We start from the raw sequence: 15,892 nt of genomic DNA on the forward strand, positions 1-15,892 counted from the left end.
TTTTATAATATAACCATTGTATAAAAAGTGAATGGGCAGAGAATTAAAGGGGACAAAAACTAGACGACGAAATAAAAGTACGATGTTCTCGTTGTGAATGAACAGCAAACACTTTGTGAACTTTTTGCTTTTTAATTTAATTTTGAGTTTGCAATGTCACCTATCGAATTTAGGGTTAGATGAAAACAAACCTACTATTTCGCTAACCATAACCTTCAAAATACATAAAAATCACAGATTGCGTTGTTGAAAATCAGTTTCTGCCTCTATCTACGACTATCTTACTTCTATGGTACCTACTTCTATGGTACCTAATATTATAAAGCTGAAGAAATTGTTTGTTTATTTGAACGCGCTAATCTCAGGAACTACTGGTCCAATTTGAATGGTCCTATTTATCGAGGAAGGCTATAGGCTATAATATATCATTACGCTAAGACCAAAAGGAGCGGAGCCACGCGGATGAAACCGCGAAGTGCAGTTAGTAAAAAATAATCGTATAAGCAGCATATAATATCATAGAAAGCCTAAACAAGAATCTAGTCTAGTCCAGATCTCTCTTCGATATCACAGATGCTAATTAACACTCTACAAATAGAAAAAGTCGTATCAAATTCTTCATTATCTGTTTATAACCTATCACCACAGATAATAAACTAGTACATACCTGTGCGAGTCGGACTCGCGCACGAAGGGTTCCGTATTATTATCCTTAATAAATGTATATTTTTTAATTTTTAGGATTTGTTGTTATAGCGGCAACAGAAATACATCATTTGTGAAAATTTCACCTTTCTAGCTATCACGACTTATGAAGTACAGCCTGGAGACAGACAGACAACGAAGTCTCAGTAATAGGGTCCGGTTTACCCTTTCGGTACGGAACCCTAAAACACATAAGAGTCAATGTCACAATTACAATGTTATTTTGTCAGTTTTTTTATCTGTACTCGCTTTCAAATCGTATAATTAGCTGATTTAATGATGACTTCGTTGCAAACGCACTACGCATACATTAATACGAGGCGAGGCAAGTAATTGACAGACAGACAATTTTATAGTGTAATTATTGACTTGTTTACTTTAGTAGATGCATAGTACATATAATATTATGGTAGATGCCTAGAATATAGAGAGATGTATATTATGGTAAACTGTATTAAAAACTTTAAAAAAATATATATACCGGCCGAATTGATAACCTCCCCCTTTTTCTGAAGTCGGTTAAAAAGTACTTTAAAGTTTTACGATAAATGTTGGTCATACTTGTGATGTTGTTATGAATAAAAAAATGTGTGCGTGTACTAGTGTACACACGTAAGAAGTGAAACTTCTATATGATCTTATTTTTCAAAAAATAATTTACTATATGCAACTTTACAGAAATACGTCGAATCACGCGTGGTAGGGATTAGAAAAAGATGGCGCGTAACGGAAAAATGTCACGCGTAACGAAAAAATTTTACACTAAATTTTTTTCCAACCCCGATAAAGAAATTTCACTTCAATAATTCTAAACTTAAAAATGATTTTATGAATATACATAGTTTTTTTAATCACAATATTTTTTGCATTGTATTTAATAAATGAACACACGGAGAATTAACAATTACTTAAAGTAAAAGTATTAAATCAAGAAATCCAACATACAACTTGTATACGTAGTATAATATTATTAGTAGTCTGTGATACAACTGACGTGTTTCGACTTTAATTGATCGCACAAGTCGCTCGTTTGCTTCGTGCCAATTCCGTTCACAAAAACTCCATACAATGAAGTGCTAACAGCAAAAACATGACAGCTTTAATTGGCTAAAAGAAATTTAATAAATTTATAGGTCATTTTTTGTTGACCGTACGTTTTGGTGTCATACTTGACATAGAGACCTCGTATGAACAGGATGGGTATTGGAACGGTATATTTCGCTTTTTGTAAGCTCATTTGAACTTTGCGCTTTGATTTTTTATGTAAGGAAGTTTGTTAATCATGTTTATTGAGTACTAGCTGTTCTCCGCGGTTTCACCCGCATTGCTCCGCTCCTGTTGGTCTTAGTGTGATGATAGAATATAATATACTAGCGGTCCGCCCCGGCTTCGCTCGTGGTACATATGAAAAATAGATGTTGGCCGATTCTCAGACTTACCCGATATGCACAGAAAATTTCATGAGAATCGGTCCACCCGTTTCGGAGGAGTATGCAGACTAACATTGTGACTAGAGAATCCAATCCCGCATCAAAATCGCGATCCCGCAAGCCTGCGGGATTAAGATCATCAATCCCGCGGATCCCGCGGGATTTGCGGGATTGATTTTAATTATTATTATTTTTGTTTCATGTAATTTAAAGAAAGAAAATACACACAAATATTTTTTTTTATGATTATTCTTATCAACATGAAGCAAAGTTATCACTTATATTATAAATTAAATATAATGATGATGTTTAAGACAATACAAATTACAATATTCACAATATTTCACGTTTCATATTTAGATTTTTATTTGAAATAGAACATATTCATTGGTTTTAGAGGCATTTTAAATCAGCTTATTTTTTTTTTAAATACTTTCGAAGAAATGATAAAGTATCTAACGTTTCATCTTTTAGATTTGATCTTATGTTGTTGCATAAATAGCCAGCGGCGGAAAAAGCACGCTCGGCTTCCACACTTGTAGGCGGAATTGACTTTACATAAGTATAAACAGCTTCCAAATACTTCCCCCTATTCCCTCCACATTCAAAAAGTGTCAACATCAAATCAGGTGAATTATCTCGAGTGGGTACACGCACAGCAGCTCTAGACTCTGCCACCCATTCAGTACGCGCAAAGTTAAATCCCCGTGCGCCGTAGGGGAATCCCCAGTCATACAGTACCTACTGGAACTGACATTGATTACGTTCCGTTCCGTCCGATAATAGTTCAGATCATCGCCTGAGCCTATTTTTCTTACTTTTTTCAATCCCGCGAACGTGCGGGATCCCGCATGAGTAATCCCGCATTTTTGATCCCGCAAAAAAGGTGCGGGATCCCGCATTAGCGGGATCCCGCGTTTGCGGGATTGGATTCCCTAATTGTGACACGAGAATTTTATAATATATAAGAGATTAGGCTATAGCCCATATAGCTTGATGATATAATATTATATAGATATGATTCCAGACAATATAGCTTTTTCTTGTTAGTTTGTGTATCGTTTATTTTTCAGAAAAGTCATTTTACAAAACGATAGATAGGCAGCTAAAGCCTGAAAAATTTGTATATATTTATAAGTATTACATATTATGTGCTCTTCGAAACAGTCAAACAGATAAACAAAATAGGTACCATAGATACCTACTTTTTCCTCTGTCATTCCATTGTCTACAGAATGAAGACAATAAACAGGTTGAATTATCCACTATATTAATTATATAAAAGCTCTTCCGTGCATTTTATTAACACTTACCTACACTAAGACTTAACAGCCTAAAATACCTGTGTCTATAAATTAAACTTTAGAACATTCTACGTTGAAAATTCACAGTTCGACAGTAAAATTCACAAAGACAGTTTGAGTCGTTAAAGCAGTACATGTCCACATAAATACATCAAAATAACTCCAGCCGTTCCAACGGGTTTATAATAATGATTAAAACGTATTCTACTGGTATGAGGAAATGGTCTAATTGTTTTGAAACTCGTTGAGACAAAGAGACGTTAAATATATTATTATTTTGTACTCCATAGTGAATTTAAATTTATGTTCTTTATGGTAACTGTTTAAACCGTTACGCATTGTTCATAGGCTGTGTGATATATGCATTCATTTTTATAACAATTGCATAGTCTGTTGTTTGAATTGTCTATGTAAAAATAAAAAATACAGTCTCCTAAAATAGAGCAAGGCAGTTTCAATAGTTTGTGATGTGTTTTATTTTGTTTCAAATACCTAATGAAGACTACTGATTTAATAGAAAATTAAATAAAAATTAATTAAATAAAATAGCATATAGGGATCACGTATAAGTCCAATGATAAAATACTTTTAAAAATTTTCCAGTAGTTCCGGCGATTAGCGCGTTCAAAGTTCAAACTAACAAAACCCATTCTTTGATAGTGAACAAGTGCTACAAATGCTACAATATTAGAGACTAAAATTAACTATCCTACTAATATTATAAATGCGAAAGTTTGTGAGGATGTGTGTGTGTGTGTTTGTATATGTAATACTACTGAACTGATTACTACTAAATTTAGCACACATAAAGAGGGTAACTTGGATAGATTGAACACATAGGATAGGTTTACTCCCGGAAATCCCACGGGAACGGGAACTATGCGGGTTTTCCTTTGAAAACGCGGGCGAAGCCGCTTGCGGAAATCTAGTAGATAATATTTCAGCATAGAAAATTTAATAAGGGTCGAGGAACTAGGCTGTATTTCTAAATAACAAGCCCTAATTCTATCTAGATATATCTTTAAACCTAACAATGGGAAAGCTACTATCATAAGCCTAGATCTAATTCTATTCCAACTTCTGTTTTAATGGACCTTTTCATAATTTATAGGTTTAGAATTGAGATAAAGCTTTTATTTTAAACTAGCGGTCCGCCCCGGCTTCGCCCGTGGTACATGTTTACGTTTTCTCTACATAAGAACCATCCTCGTACTTCAAGGAATATAATAAAAAAAGAATTATCGAAATCGGTTCAGCCGTTCTCCAGTTATGCGCTTACCAACACATTTTGCGATTCATTTTTATATTTATAAGATTTATTTAAAGTTCATGTTTGTAACGTCTTCTTGTATTTGTCTCTTTGTTTTGTATTTATGATCTGTAGGTTATCCCTTTTTAAAGGTGTCATAATTCTCAACTTATAAACACACATAATATTTCGATGTACGAACATTTTCCTTTTGAATCACTCTATCTATTAAAATAACTGCATCAAAATCCGTTACGCAGTTTTAAAGAATTAGCATACATAGGGAGAGACAGCAGCTGCAGCGGTAGCGACTTTGTTTTATTACTATCTTCTTCTTCTTCTTCTTATATATAAAAATGAATCGCAAAATGTGTTGGTAAGCGCATAACTCGAGAACGGCTGAACCGATTTCGATAATTCTTTTTTTATTATATTCCTTGAAGTACGAGGATGGTTTTTATGTAGAGAAAATGTAAATATGTACCACGGGCGAAGCCGGGGCAGACCGCTAGTTTAATCATAAATCAAATCAAATATCTTTTGAATTGGTTATCCAGTATCCACAAAGCAATTAAATGATTTATTATATAGGGCTATATATTAGAACTAAAATAACAGATACAATCTAGGAATTCAGTCTAGACACAGCTGGTATTGTAAAAACGGTATCTTGATAGCCTAGTACCGCAATAAGGTCGTTGTTATATAGCACGCTATAAAACAGCTTTGTTAAAATAGCCGGCAAATTGCCAGAACGTGCGCCTGCGTAACCATGACAACATAAACAAATAAGTTTGAAAAATCAGATGTTTTGCGCGAAGTGACAGTAGTACCCACCTCAACGCTTCGCTTATGAGGCGTGCAATTATGCCCGCAAATTAAATGAAAATAAAGAAACTATGCTTCTGTATACTTTATTATTCTTACTATATTAACTTTCAATATGAACATCATTTTTATTTGCAAAATGGCTCTTACAGTCTGTTCCTAATACAAAATTGTCAGTTCGTCTTTATTTTTGATGTTTGGGCGATAAAATCCACCACAATTTTTTACACTTACCAAACACAAAATGTTTCTTTCTATCATAACTGTCATCCTTTTGTATGAATTTTTTAACTTAACAACCATGACAGGTATAATAGTGCCATATAGCATGCAATATTATAGCATTTACTCCACACAGACCTAATCTTAACACCATCAGGCACGCTCCAGTGACAATTAGGATAGTAAAAAGAGTCAAGCGAGATAATTGTGTTTATTACAAAAAAGACAAGCATTATTTCCGCTTTTATAGACTAGTAGTTCAGTGGTTAACGACTAATAAAGGTCTACTGGTTCATTTTACATTGTTGTGAAATAGCGTTATGATTTGTGAAGAATTGACCATAATCCATTTTAGGTGTTAAATATTTTAATTTTAAGTTCCATTGCGGATCGGGATGCGCGCATCATAGATTTTATTGTTAACTTGCTGTGCCCCGCGGTTTTACCCGCAGTGCTCAGCGCGCGCTCACGCTAAGACCAACAGGAGTTGGTCTTAGCGTGATGATATAAAATAGCCTTCCTCGATAAATGGGCTATCCAACACCGAAATAATTTTTCATATCGGACCAGTAGTTCCTGAGATTTGCACGTTCAAAAAACAAACTCTTCAGTTTTATAATATTAGTATAGACTAGCTGTGCCCGCGACTTCGTCCGCGTGGAATAGTGACTGCATAGTAGTTACTACTTAACACACAATTATTGAGTAAACACGTCTTGAAACACGTACTACCATAAACAACTAAATTATAAGTACTTACAGATTATTTTACAGTTAAGAAATAAAAAAAATAATAACACAAAATAACTGTTAGTAAAATTAAAACTAAACTGAGCTATAAAACTTTGTTACAGAAGAGTTCAAAATTTCCAGGGTGTGGCTATCCTCTCGCTCCCATGTCCCCCTCTTCTTTCACAGCCTTTCAACCCTTCCCTTTCCATCCCTAGTAAATGGCAGAACCGATTTTGATGTAAATAATATTATCTAATTGTACCTATATGTACACGTCATATCCTATCGTTTGATGCTCCATTTGGTTTATTTATCTATCCACTGTCGTCTGTCACCCCTAAAGTGCCCTATATGTAATAAACGGATGAACCGATTTCGATAAAACATTACTAATTGTAATTCACCCGTTATGCACATTCATTTGATATATCACTTAGGTAGGTACTATCACAATATTTGACAACATTCGTTTCTTTCATTCCCACTTATACCTATACAGTAAAGTAAAAAAAGTAGTCAAATTTTACCAAAATCGGTTCATCCATTTATTTGATATAGGTATAAAAGTGGTAGATAATAAAAAAAGTGAATTTTGACTCAAGTGACATATGAAATGAAAGGGGAAATGCTCGGAAAATCCCCGGAAAATGCCTGGGAAATTCCCGGAAAATGTCTGGAAAATCCCGGAAAATAACCGGAAAATGCCAGGGAAATGTCTGGAAAATATCCGGAAAATGCGTGGAAATGTCCGGAAAAAGCCTGGAAAATGTCCGGAAAATGCTCGGAAAATCCCCGGAAAATATCCGGAAAATGCGTGAAAATGTCCGGAAAAAGCGTGGAAAATGCCACTTCAAATTTGCGAAGTAATTAAAGCAGAAAACCAAAAAAGAAAAAGAAAGCTAAAATCTTTCATATTAAATGTACATACGGGATATTCATATTTCATACTTAATGTATGGGAGGGTTTAAAGATAATTTTTTAGATATTTCTCGATTTATTTTTAAAAATTTATTACGGCCATTTTACTCATTAGGTTAAGTACTTTCGATATCAGTTTAAAGTTTTTTGTTATCTGTAATACTTACGGAAAAATCGCCTGTGCACACTTAACCATTACACCCTGTATATAGGTATAGTAAATGGATGAACCGATTTTGATTAAATATGTCTAATTATACTTTACACGTCATGCCCTTTCATTTCATATGTCACTTGAGTCAAAATTCACTTTTTTTATTATCTACCACTTTTATACCTATATCAAATAAATGGATGAACCGATTTTGGTAAAATTTGACTTATTTTTACTGATAGGTCGTTCACTTTCATTTAATTTATCACTAAAGTATATTCGACAACTTTAGTTATTTTCATTCCCACTTTTACCCCTATATACCTAGTTACAATAAATGGATGATCCGATTTTGAAACAGTTTATTTAAGAACCAGCGTCGGAAAATATGCTGCCTAACAAAAAACATCATCTAATTCGGATTACCTGCTAGCGAGCTACGGTGGCACAAACACACACACACACAGCGGTCAAACACTTATGACCCATATTTTTGCATCGGGGGCTAAAAATATAATATAATACGACATAATTTAAAGGACATTTTATGTATAAAATTTACCTAGAAATAAGTATAATTTTAATTTAACCCCCCCCCTACTACCTCAGCTTACCCCCCCACCCTTGGGGACTTTCGATATGATCACTTGGACATAACTGTAGCGTATAACAGATAACTTACGTTTTATCGTACACTGTATGTGTACCATAGAATGCCTTAGCAAATGTTCGCCGTGAGTACTTAAATGGTCATAACTTTTTTATTTATGAACCGATTGACATGAAATAAACACTAAATGTTAAATGAAGATTACAACAATATATTAGTGAAAACCGCATCGAAATCGGATAAGCCGTTTCTGAGATTAGCGTGTTCAAACATACAGACAAACAGACAAACAGACAAACAGACAAAAAATTTTTTAACTACAGTTTTGGGTTTGGGATCGATTTAATAATAACCCCTGCTAATTTTTTTTTACATGTTTTCATTGTACAGACACCACTTTTCTAGAATTTTATTATATGTATTGATTATTAATTATAAAAAAGACAATCTTAGCCTTATACCTGTTCTAGAAACATTCCCAATAACATTATATATATGTAATCTTTTTCCAAAACCAAATTAAAAATTCAATTTCAAAAATATTTTAGGTTATTTTATAACTTTCGGCCTCCTTCAAGTGTCCATTTAAATTCATAACATGGAGATAAACACAACTTAAACTTAATCCATCTCACGAATATTAACTTTACCGTTACTTCTCCATAACGTAGTATGTGCTGTTATATTCTAAGCTTTATAATATTTACTTAATGTTAACTTACATACTCGGCCTTCAACATAGTTTATTTATAATTTTATAGCAGTATGCGAATTCTTGGAATAGGGCAAAATTTAGATATTTGAAAAAAATATACCGGTCGAATGGAGAACCTCCTTTTTTGAAGTCGGTTACTTAAATAAACAAAAAACAGGATTTCACAAAAATACGGATACACATCTATGTCTATTTTAAAGTCTTAGACTATATGCCTTACTGGCTCTGCCCCGCGGTTTTACCCGCATTGCTCCGTTCCTACTTCCTATTGGTATTAGCGTGATGATAAAATATAGCCTACAGCGTTCCACTATAAATGAAGTATCTAACAGTGAAATACTTTTTCAAATCGGACCTGTTATTCCTGAGAATAGCGCGTTCAAACAAACAAACAAACTCCTCAGCTTCATAATATTATCATAATATTCCTAGAAAGTCTCTACAAATTATTAAAACGATTCAAATGAAAATAAATAAATCATGAGTTAATTCATAAAAATAAGTTAGCGTAATCAAATTATCGTGATATTAATCGAGACAACTCGCAAATTGCTAATAATTTATAATTATTTTGATGTAGCAGTTAAATTTGAAAGCTTAATTGTTTTATTTTTCTACTAAGTATATTTTTTAAATCTTTCATATTTTACTGGTTGGCGCTTTCCGTATTGCCAGATAGGTCAGTTATCATCTCACAGATTAAAAATACAGAAACAACACCGATATATTTGCTCTTAATAATAAGTATAGTTAAAATAAAAATGTGTGCGTGTACTAGTGTACACGTAAGAAGTGAAACTTCTTTAAGACCTTATTTTTCAAAAAATAATTTACTATAATATGAAACTTTACAGAAATACGTCACATCACGTGTGGTAGGGATAAGAAAAAGATGGCGCGTAACGGAAAAATGTCACGCGTAACGAAAAAATGTTACACTAAATTTTTTTCCAACCCCGATAAAGAAGTTTCACTTCAAAAAAACTATAAAACACGCTTAGTAACCGATCCTTGACAAGTGTACAAAGTTCGAATAAAATCTGTCCGTTTGGTATGGGTCAAAATCGAGTCTAGAGGAGTCGATTACACATACATACATACATTTTACAAACATACAGATGAAGCTAATAAAAGCGTGTTACAAACTTTAATGACTTCGCTTTAGGACATACAATTAAAACTAAATTTACCGTTCTTTTAAAAAATAGGGTATTCGTGTCATATTAAATGATAGATGGGTGTGATTAAAACATAAATGAGTTGTTAATTAACTTGATCTAGATTCGAGAAAATATTTCGCCCACGCATGAAGTTTTTATTTTTATGTTCGAGTTATATTTATAGTTATGTTGTTATTTTTAAATAAAGTAACCGGCGCAAATTTATAGATTTGTGATGCCTAAATTAATTGCTAATTTTGAATTTTGATTATTGGAATTTAGATATTCTTAACTTAGATATTTCCTGTTACCTACATCGTTTTTGCATTTGACAAAAAAAAAATGTTTTTGACAAAGTAAACAAATTGTTTATATTCTATTGTTGACTTTCAAATGAAGTTCAAGATTGCATGTAGCCGAGTTTATTTAACAAATTCCGTGAAATTGGAAACTCCGTGCCAGCTACGTCGATATTTTACTCTCGTAAAGTACCAGGCAGACAGAACGTACGTGAAAGTTTTGCGATATTGTCCATTATAACTTTCATCTGCACCGAGGTCACGGTGAGTTCAAGCTCAAGGCTATCAGATGACCCGTTTTATTTTATGCGACCCTGGTACAATTTGTTAGAACAATGTTGTTGATCGATACTGGGAATTCCTACTTTGTCCCTGGTATCTTTGGAGTTAAATTATTGTTTTGATTTATAATAAAAATTTCAAGTTAATTTTTTTAATTATTCGCGTTCGACTAAAATATAACATTATATTATATTATGTATGTGTAGTATTATGACTAGCTTTCCGCCCGTGGCTTCACCCGCGTTCAACAAACATACACACACACATACGTCCTCACAAACTTTCGTATTTTTAATATTACTAGGATGTTTAAAATACTTTTAGTCTTTACTTACATAAATCTCCTCAATATATAGGACAAAAAGTTCACTCTGCGGTGTCGGGTGTAGATATGCGCAGGCAATATAGTAATATATGTAGTAGAGCTGTTTCAAAATGGGCCAACAAACACATAATATATTTGATCATAAATAGTATGCTCTTGCAAGCACTACATCAAAGTACCGTCAGAGCAAGTATTTTGCACAATCCAATTGTTTCTGTAACTGTTTATGTTGCGAACTGTACCGTTGTTATGTGTGTATGAGGAATGTTTATATTACCCTAGTACTTATTTGACTGTGGTTTTGCTTGTTTATTTCAAAGAAAATGTTAAAATTATTATTTTATTTATTTTCTACGTTTTTAACGGACACAATAATTATTTTAAAATATTGCATAAAAACCTTTATGTACTTGCTTTCTACGTTATTTTTCTTCTTCTGCGTTTTTACTTGCGTTAGCTAATATTAAGTCTTTATTAAGTATTCTGTGCCTGCGTACTAAATTTCATGCAAATTGAAACATTTTTGCGCGACAGAAAAACTTGATTTATAATATTGGTAGGTAAGTCTTGAAAAAAAAAACATCTTAATTATTGAGTAAGTACCTAATTAGTGTAACATTAAACTAATTGAAACAAATCCCAATACAGATATCTATCATTACATTACAATATCATTAGACACTTATTCATATTTCACTAGCTGTGCCCCGCAGATTTACCCGCGTTGCTCCGGTCCTGTTAGTTATAGTCTTGACGTTATAAATTATAATATAGCCCACAGCCTTCCTCGATAAATGGGTTATTTAATGGTGAAAGAATTTTTTCAAATCAGACCAGTATGTCCTGAGATTAGTGCGTTCAAACAAACAAACAAACTCTTCAGCTTTATAATATTCGTATAGATGTAATAAAGAAGCAGTAAAGGTACCTAGAATCATGTTCGAAGCCGTAAAACCAGATAAAAATAAACTTTCTCACAAATAAGACAAATTATACGGTCCCAGTCATTTTGTGTCGTTCCAAGAATTAAGGTCTTGAAATAAAACCAAAGTAAAAAGTAATTAATACTTTGGAAGTATCGATGTGTCTCTTTGGTACTGTGGTTAAAGATTGATCGAAAGGTCCAAGGTTCAGTTCTGAGAATTATACCGACCTACTAAACTTTACTTGTCTATAAGGATTGGTTGATTTATTTTGAATGGTGATTTTTAAATCTTGGATTATAAGTGCTTTCATAGTAATTTATTTGCCATTTAAGGAGAAAAATTACAAAAAAAATATGTATGGCTACGTAGGTTTCAAATATGGCATAACAATAATTAAACTATGGTAATGGCAGCTGTTAACGACCGTCTCTCTGGTACATTGGTTGACGCGTGAGCGTAGCACCGAGGGGTCCTGGGTTCGATTCCCGGTGGAGACGAAGAAAAAAAATGCCTCGGTCTGGTAGGACACAGAAGGCTGATCACCTACTTGTCCCTAAAGAAAATCGATCAGTGAAACAGATGTATGAATAATGCATCTGCCCCTTACACCACTTGGGGACACGGGACTTCACTTTTAATGGCAGTTATCATTTTATTCTCCGAGGACGGCGACATGAAGTCGAAATCATTAGAAATAGAAAATGTTTTCCAGAAAAGCTCAGATTTTTTTTCTTGGTTGCCAGTAGTACAGTAGTGCCTAACTAAAAAACAAATTGAAACACGAACGAATCATTAGACACACCAACAGACTAACATGTATCGAAAAGGAAACAATAATTCATCAAAACGAATTTTAACAACACGAATTTCAAATCAAAGCACCCTTACCTCTAATAAATTCAGTATATATATTTTAGACTTTCATAAATTGCATTGTTTTCACCGACCCGAATAGAACGGATTTACCGTTTCGATATTAACCTGAATTTCATATTTTACTCATTATTCTTGTAGGCGAGAAAGCCTATTCAAGGTGCACTTGCATTGACTTAGGAACAACTTGTAAGTTACAGTAAGTATATTGTAACTTAGAAGTTACAACTAGTAAGTTACTGTATTCTTTGTAGGGATATAAAGAAAGAGAAAACGACTTTGTTTTATACTATGTAGTGATTATATAATAAGCTTGTTGAATAAGGAAAGGCAAAGGCAAGCAAAGTCCATTTTTAACTCGCTTTTATTAGCTTCACCTGTATGTTTATAAGTAACCTGTATGTTTAAAAGTAAAAAAGTAGTAAAAGTAGACCTTTAGACCTAAGACCTTGAGACCTAATTCAAACTTAGCATTTAATAGAGCTTTTCAAATACTCTATCATACAAAACGTTTTACTTAGATTTAAGTAGATAAAGCATAAAATCCATACTTAATATTATAAATGCGAAAGTAACTCTATCTGTCTGTCTGTTACTCAATCATGCCTGAACTACTGAACCAATTTGCATAAAATTTGGTATAGATAAATTTTGATACCCGAGAAAGGACATAGGATAGGTTTTATCCAGGAAATCCTACGGGAACGGGTTTTTCTCTAAAAACGCGGGCGAAGCCGCGGGCGGAAAGCTAGTATAATATAATCACGAATCACGATAGAATTTTCTAATAATATTGTGCTGTAGAGCTTATTCGGTACATACAAACAAACATAATATTTAAATTATATCAGATTAACCTCTTAAATATAAATATAATAATTTCAATTCAAAAACGATACGTAAAATTATACATAATTACAAATTACAATAAATTACAAGCTATCATCTTAAACTAGTGATTATATCGCAAATACTAATAAGAACTAGAGTAAATATTAATTATACTAATGTAGGTACGTAAAGAATGTATTTATGTCTGTCATAGTGATCATTTTCTCGGTTTGCGCCTACAATGTTGTGTCTAAACTAGTTAACGCTTGTGACTTTTTCTGCTCTGTTAAATATAACAATCGTATCAGACTGACTAAAATTTGAATTGTGTCTCTTCCGTACGTATATAGGAAAAAAAAACTTGCCAGATTTTTAAGCTATTGCATAGCTTCTATCGCAGGCCTTGAGCGCGGGGACCAAATCGAGAAATTCCGTAACGAAAAAACCTCACGCTCGCCACTCCGACGGGCACGGAGGTGTGGCTTGAAGGCATGCTATGGAATATCTTTACTGCGGCAGTCCCCGAGTGCCACACGTCTTTTTTTTTACATAACAACATGTTTCGTTAACCTTAGGTATATCTCTCTCTATGCATATTAAAAATTATGTCTCTTTCACTATACATAAGTAAATATTTTTTTTTGTCAAAAAACACAAAAAATGCTCCAGGTGAGGCTCGAACTCACAACCCCGGCATCGCTCACGGCCACTGCCCTATAAGTACCGTGCGCTAACCAATTGCGCCACTGGAGCTATGGTCCTGGTTTCGAATTTAGGCAACACTTATATTAATTGTATATTTTCGAACGACCCTCTTATTATTTAACAAATTTTGTTTTACAAAAAATTGAGGTTTAATTTTTGAAGTGAAACTTCTTTAGGCGCGTTGATAGTAAAATTTCAGAATTGCGTCATAGCAATGCCGTCACGTCATGGAGTAGGCCATGATTTTGGTATCTTTGAATCTTGCCAAAGAAGTTTCATTTCTGACACGTGTGCTCGGCACACACGCTCTTTTTTTAAATGCAGGGCTGATAAGTTGATAATTTTGTCGAAGACTGTTTTTTTTTGCAATAAAGGGAACGTTCCTACTAATATATCCTTAGTAATTATTTAGTAACCTATGACGTTGTCTATGACGCTTCGATTTTACTATCGTTCCTACATTTTTTTGTGAAAAGCACAAAAAATTGCTCCAGGTGAGGCTCGAACTCACAACCCCGGCATCGCTCACGACCACTGCCCTATAAGTACCGTGCGCTAACCAATTGCGCCACTGGAGCTGTGGTCCAGGGTTCGAAATTAGGTGTTATATGTATAGATGTAGTATACCCACTTATAACATTTTAAAACTAGAAATATGTTCATAATCTTTTTTTCTTAATAGTTAAGGAAGTTCTCAAATAGGCTGTTCGACGTAAAAGTTTCAAAAATAAACTTTATAGCTTCTAATCGACTCAATAGAAAAGGAGGTACATTAGTTTTAAAAAGATCCTTCTCTAGTTTCGTTTTTTTACTTGTGTGAAAGTCGTGTCAAAAATGGTGCAATTTTTTAAGGCTTTTAAATATCTCTGAATATATATAAAATAGTAATAACTACTTATTTAATTTATTAACTACATACCTATATAATATGTTGTAAGTTGTATTATAGATTACCTACTTATCATTTTTAATCCACTTCAACACGAGTAAAGCTGGGATATGCAGCTACATTATTGTCAACTAGATTTCCGCCCGCGGCATCGCCCGCGTTTTTAAAGGAAAACCCGCACAGTTCCCGTCCACGTGGGATTTCCGGGATAAAACCTATCCTATGTGTTAATCCAAGTTACCCTCTTTATGTGTGCTAAATTTCATTGTAATCGGTTCAGTAGAATTTGCGTGAAAGAGTAACAAACACACACACACACACATCCTCACAAACTTTCGCATTTATAATAATATTAGTAGGACTATATTAATACTAATTTTCCTCTTTCCTTGTTACAGAAGCCGAACATCATGACCGAATGCTACCAGTGAACAAGATAAATTAGTGAATTTTGAACTTGTGTGTAATAAACTAGTGATTTCAAAATGGAGGTCAAATCTCATCTCATCGCAGCAGCTGTTATTTTGGTGTTCGGTAAGTACTTTAACTAATTATCAAATAAAAATGAAAAAAAATAATATCAAAACTAAATAGTAAAAGATATGATAGCTTGAATATTTACTAGTACTTACAGGATTACCGTTATAAAAGCACATTCAAATCGAATCATCCGTTTAGGATCTACTATACATACCTCGCCAGTCGCCACACGTTTTACTTATTACAGTAAATAA

The 15,892-nt window shown here is 33.5% G+C and overlaps 1 protein-coding gene and 2 non-coding genes across 3 annotated transcripts in view; 1 reads left to right on the forward strand and 2 right to left on the reverse strand.

Moving 5' to 3' along the window:
• The window catches only part of LOC149477213 (serine protease inhibitor dipetalogastin), a 60,078-nt gene that overhangs the window by 16,695 nt on the left and 27,491 nt on the right, over nucleotides 1–15,892 (forward strand). Inside the window, exon 2 of the mRNA XM_089710589.1 lies at nucleotides 15,557–15,692. Within this exon, the coding sequence (XP_089566715.1) occupies nucleotides 15,644–15,692 (49 nt within the window). The 5' untranslated portion in view covers nucleotides 15,557–15,643. The remainder of the gene's footprint in view (nucleotides 1–15,556; nucleotides 15,693–15,892) is intronic.
• TRNAI-UAU (transfer RNA isoleucine (anticodon UAU)) lies at nucleotides 14,226–14,317 on the reverse strand. Its single transcript is given in 2 exon segments — nucleotides 14,226–14,261; nucleotides 14,280–14,317. It is a non-coding gene; the product is annotated as a tRNA-Ile (tRNA).
• TRNAI-UAU (transfer RNA isoleucine (anticodon UAU)) lies at nucleotides 14,756–14,847 on the reverse strand. Its single transcript is given in 2 exon segments — nucleotides 14,756–14,791; nucleotides 14,810–14,847. It is a non-coding gene; the product is annotated as a tRNA-Ile (tRNA).

This window comes from Colias philodice, chromosome 25, assembly GCF_061535455.1.
Source record: "Colias philodice isolate Cphi_HAF_F1 chromosome 25, ilColPhil1 Martin Lab GWU primary, whole genome shotgun sequence".
In the NCBI taxonomy this organism is placed as follows: Eukaryota; Metazoa; Arthropoda; class Insecta; order Lepidoptera; family Pieridae; genus Colias; species Colias philodice.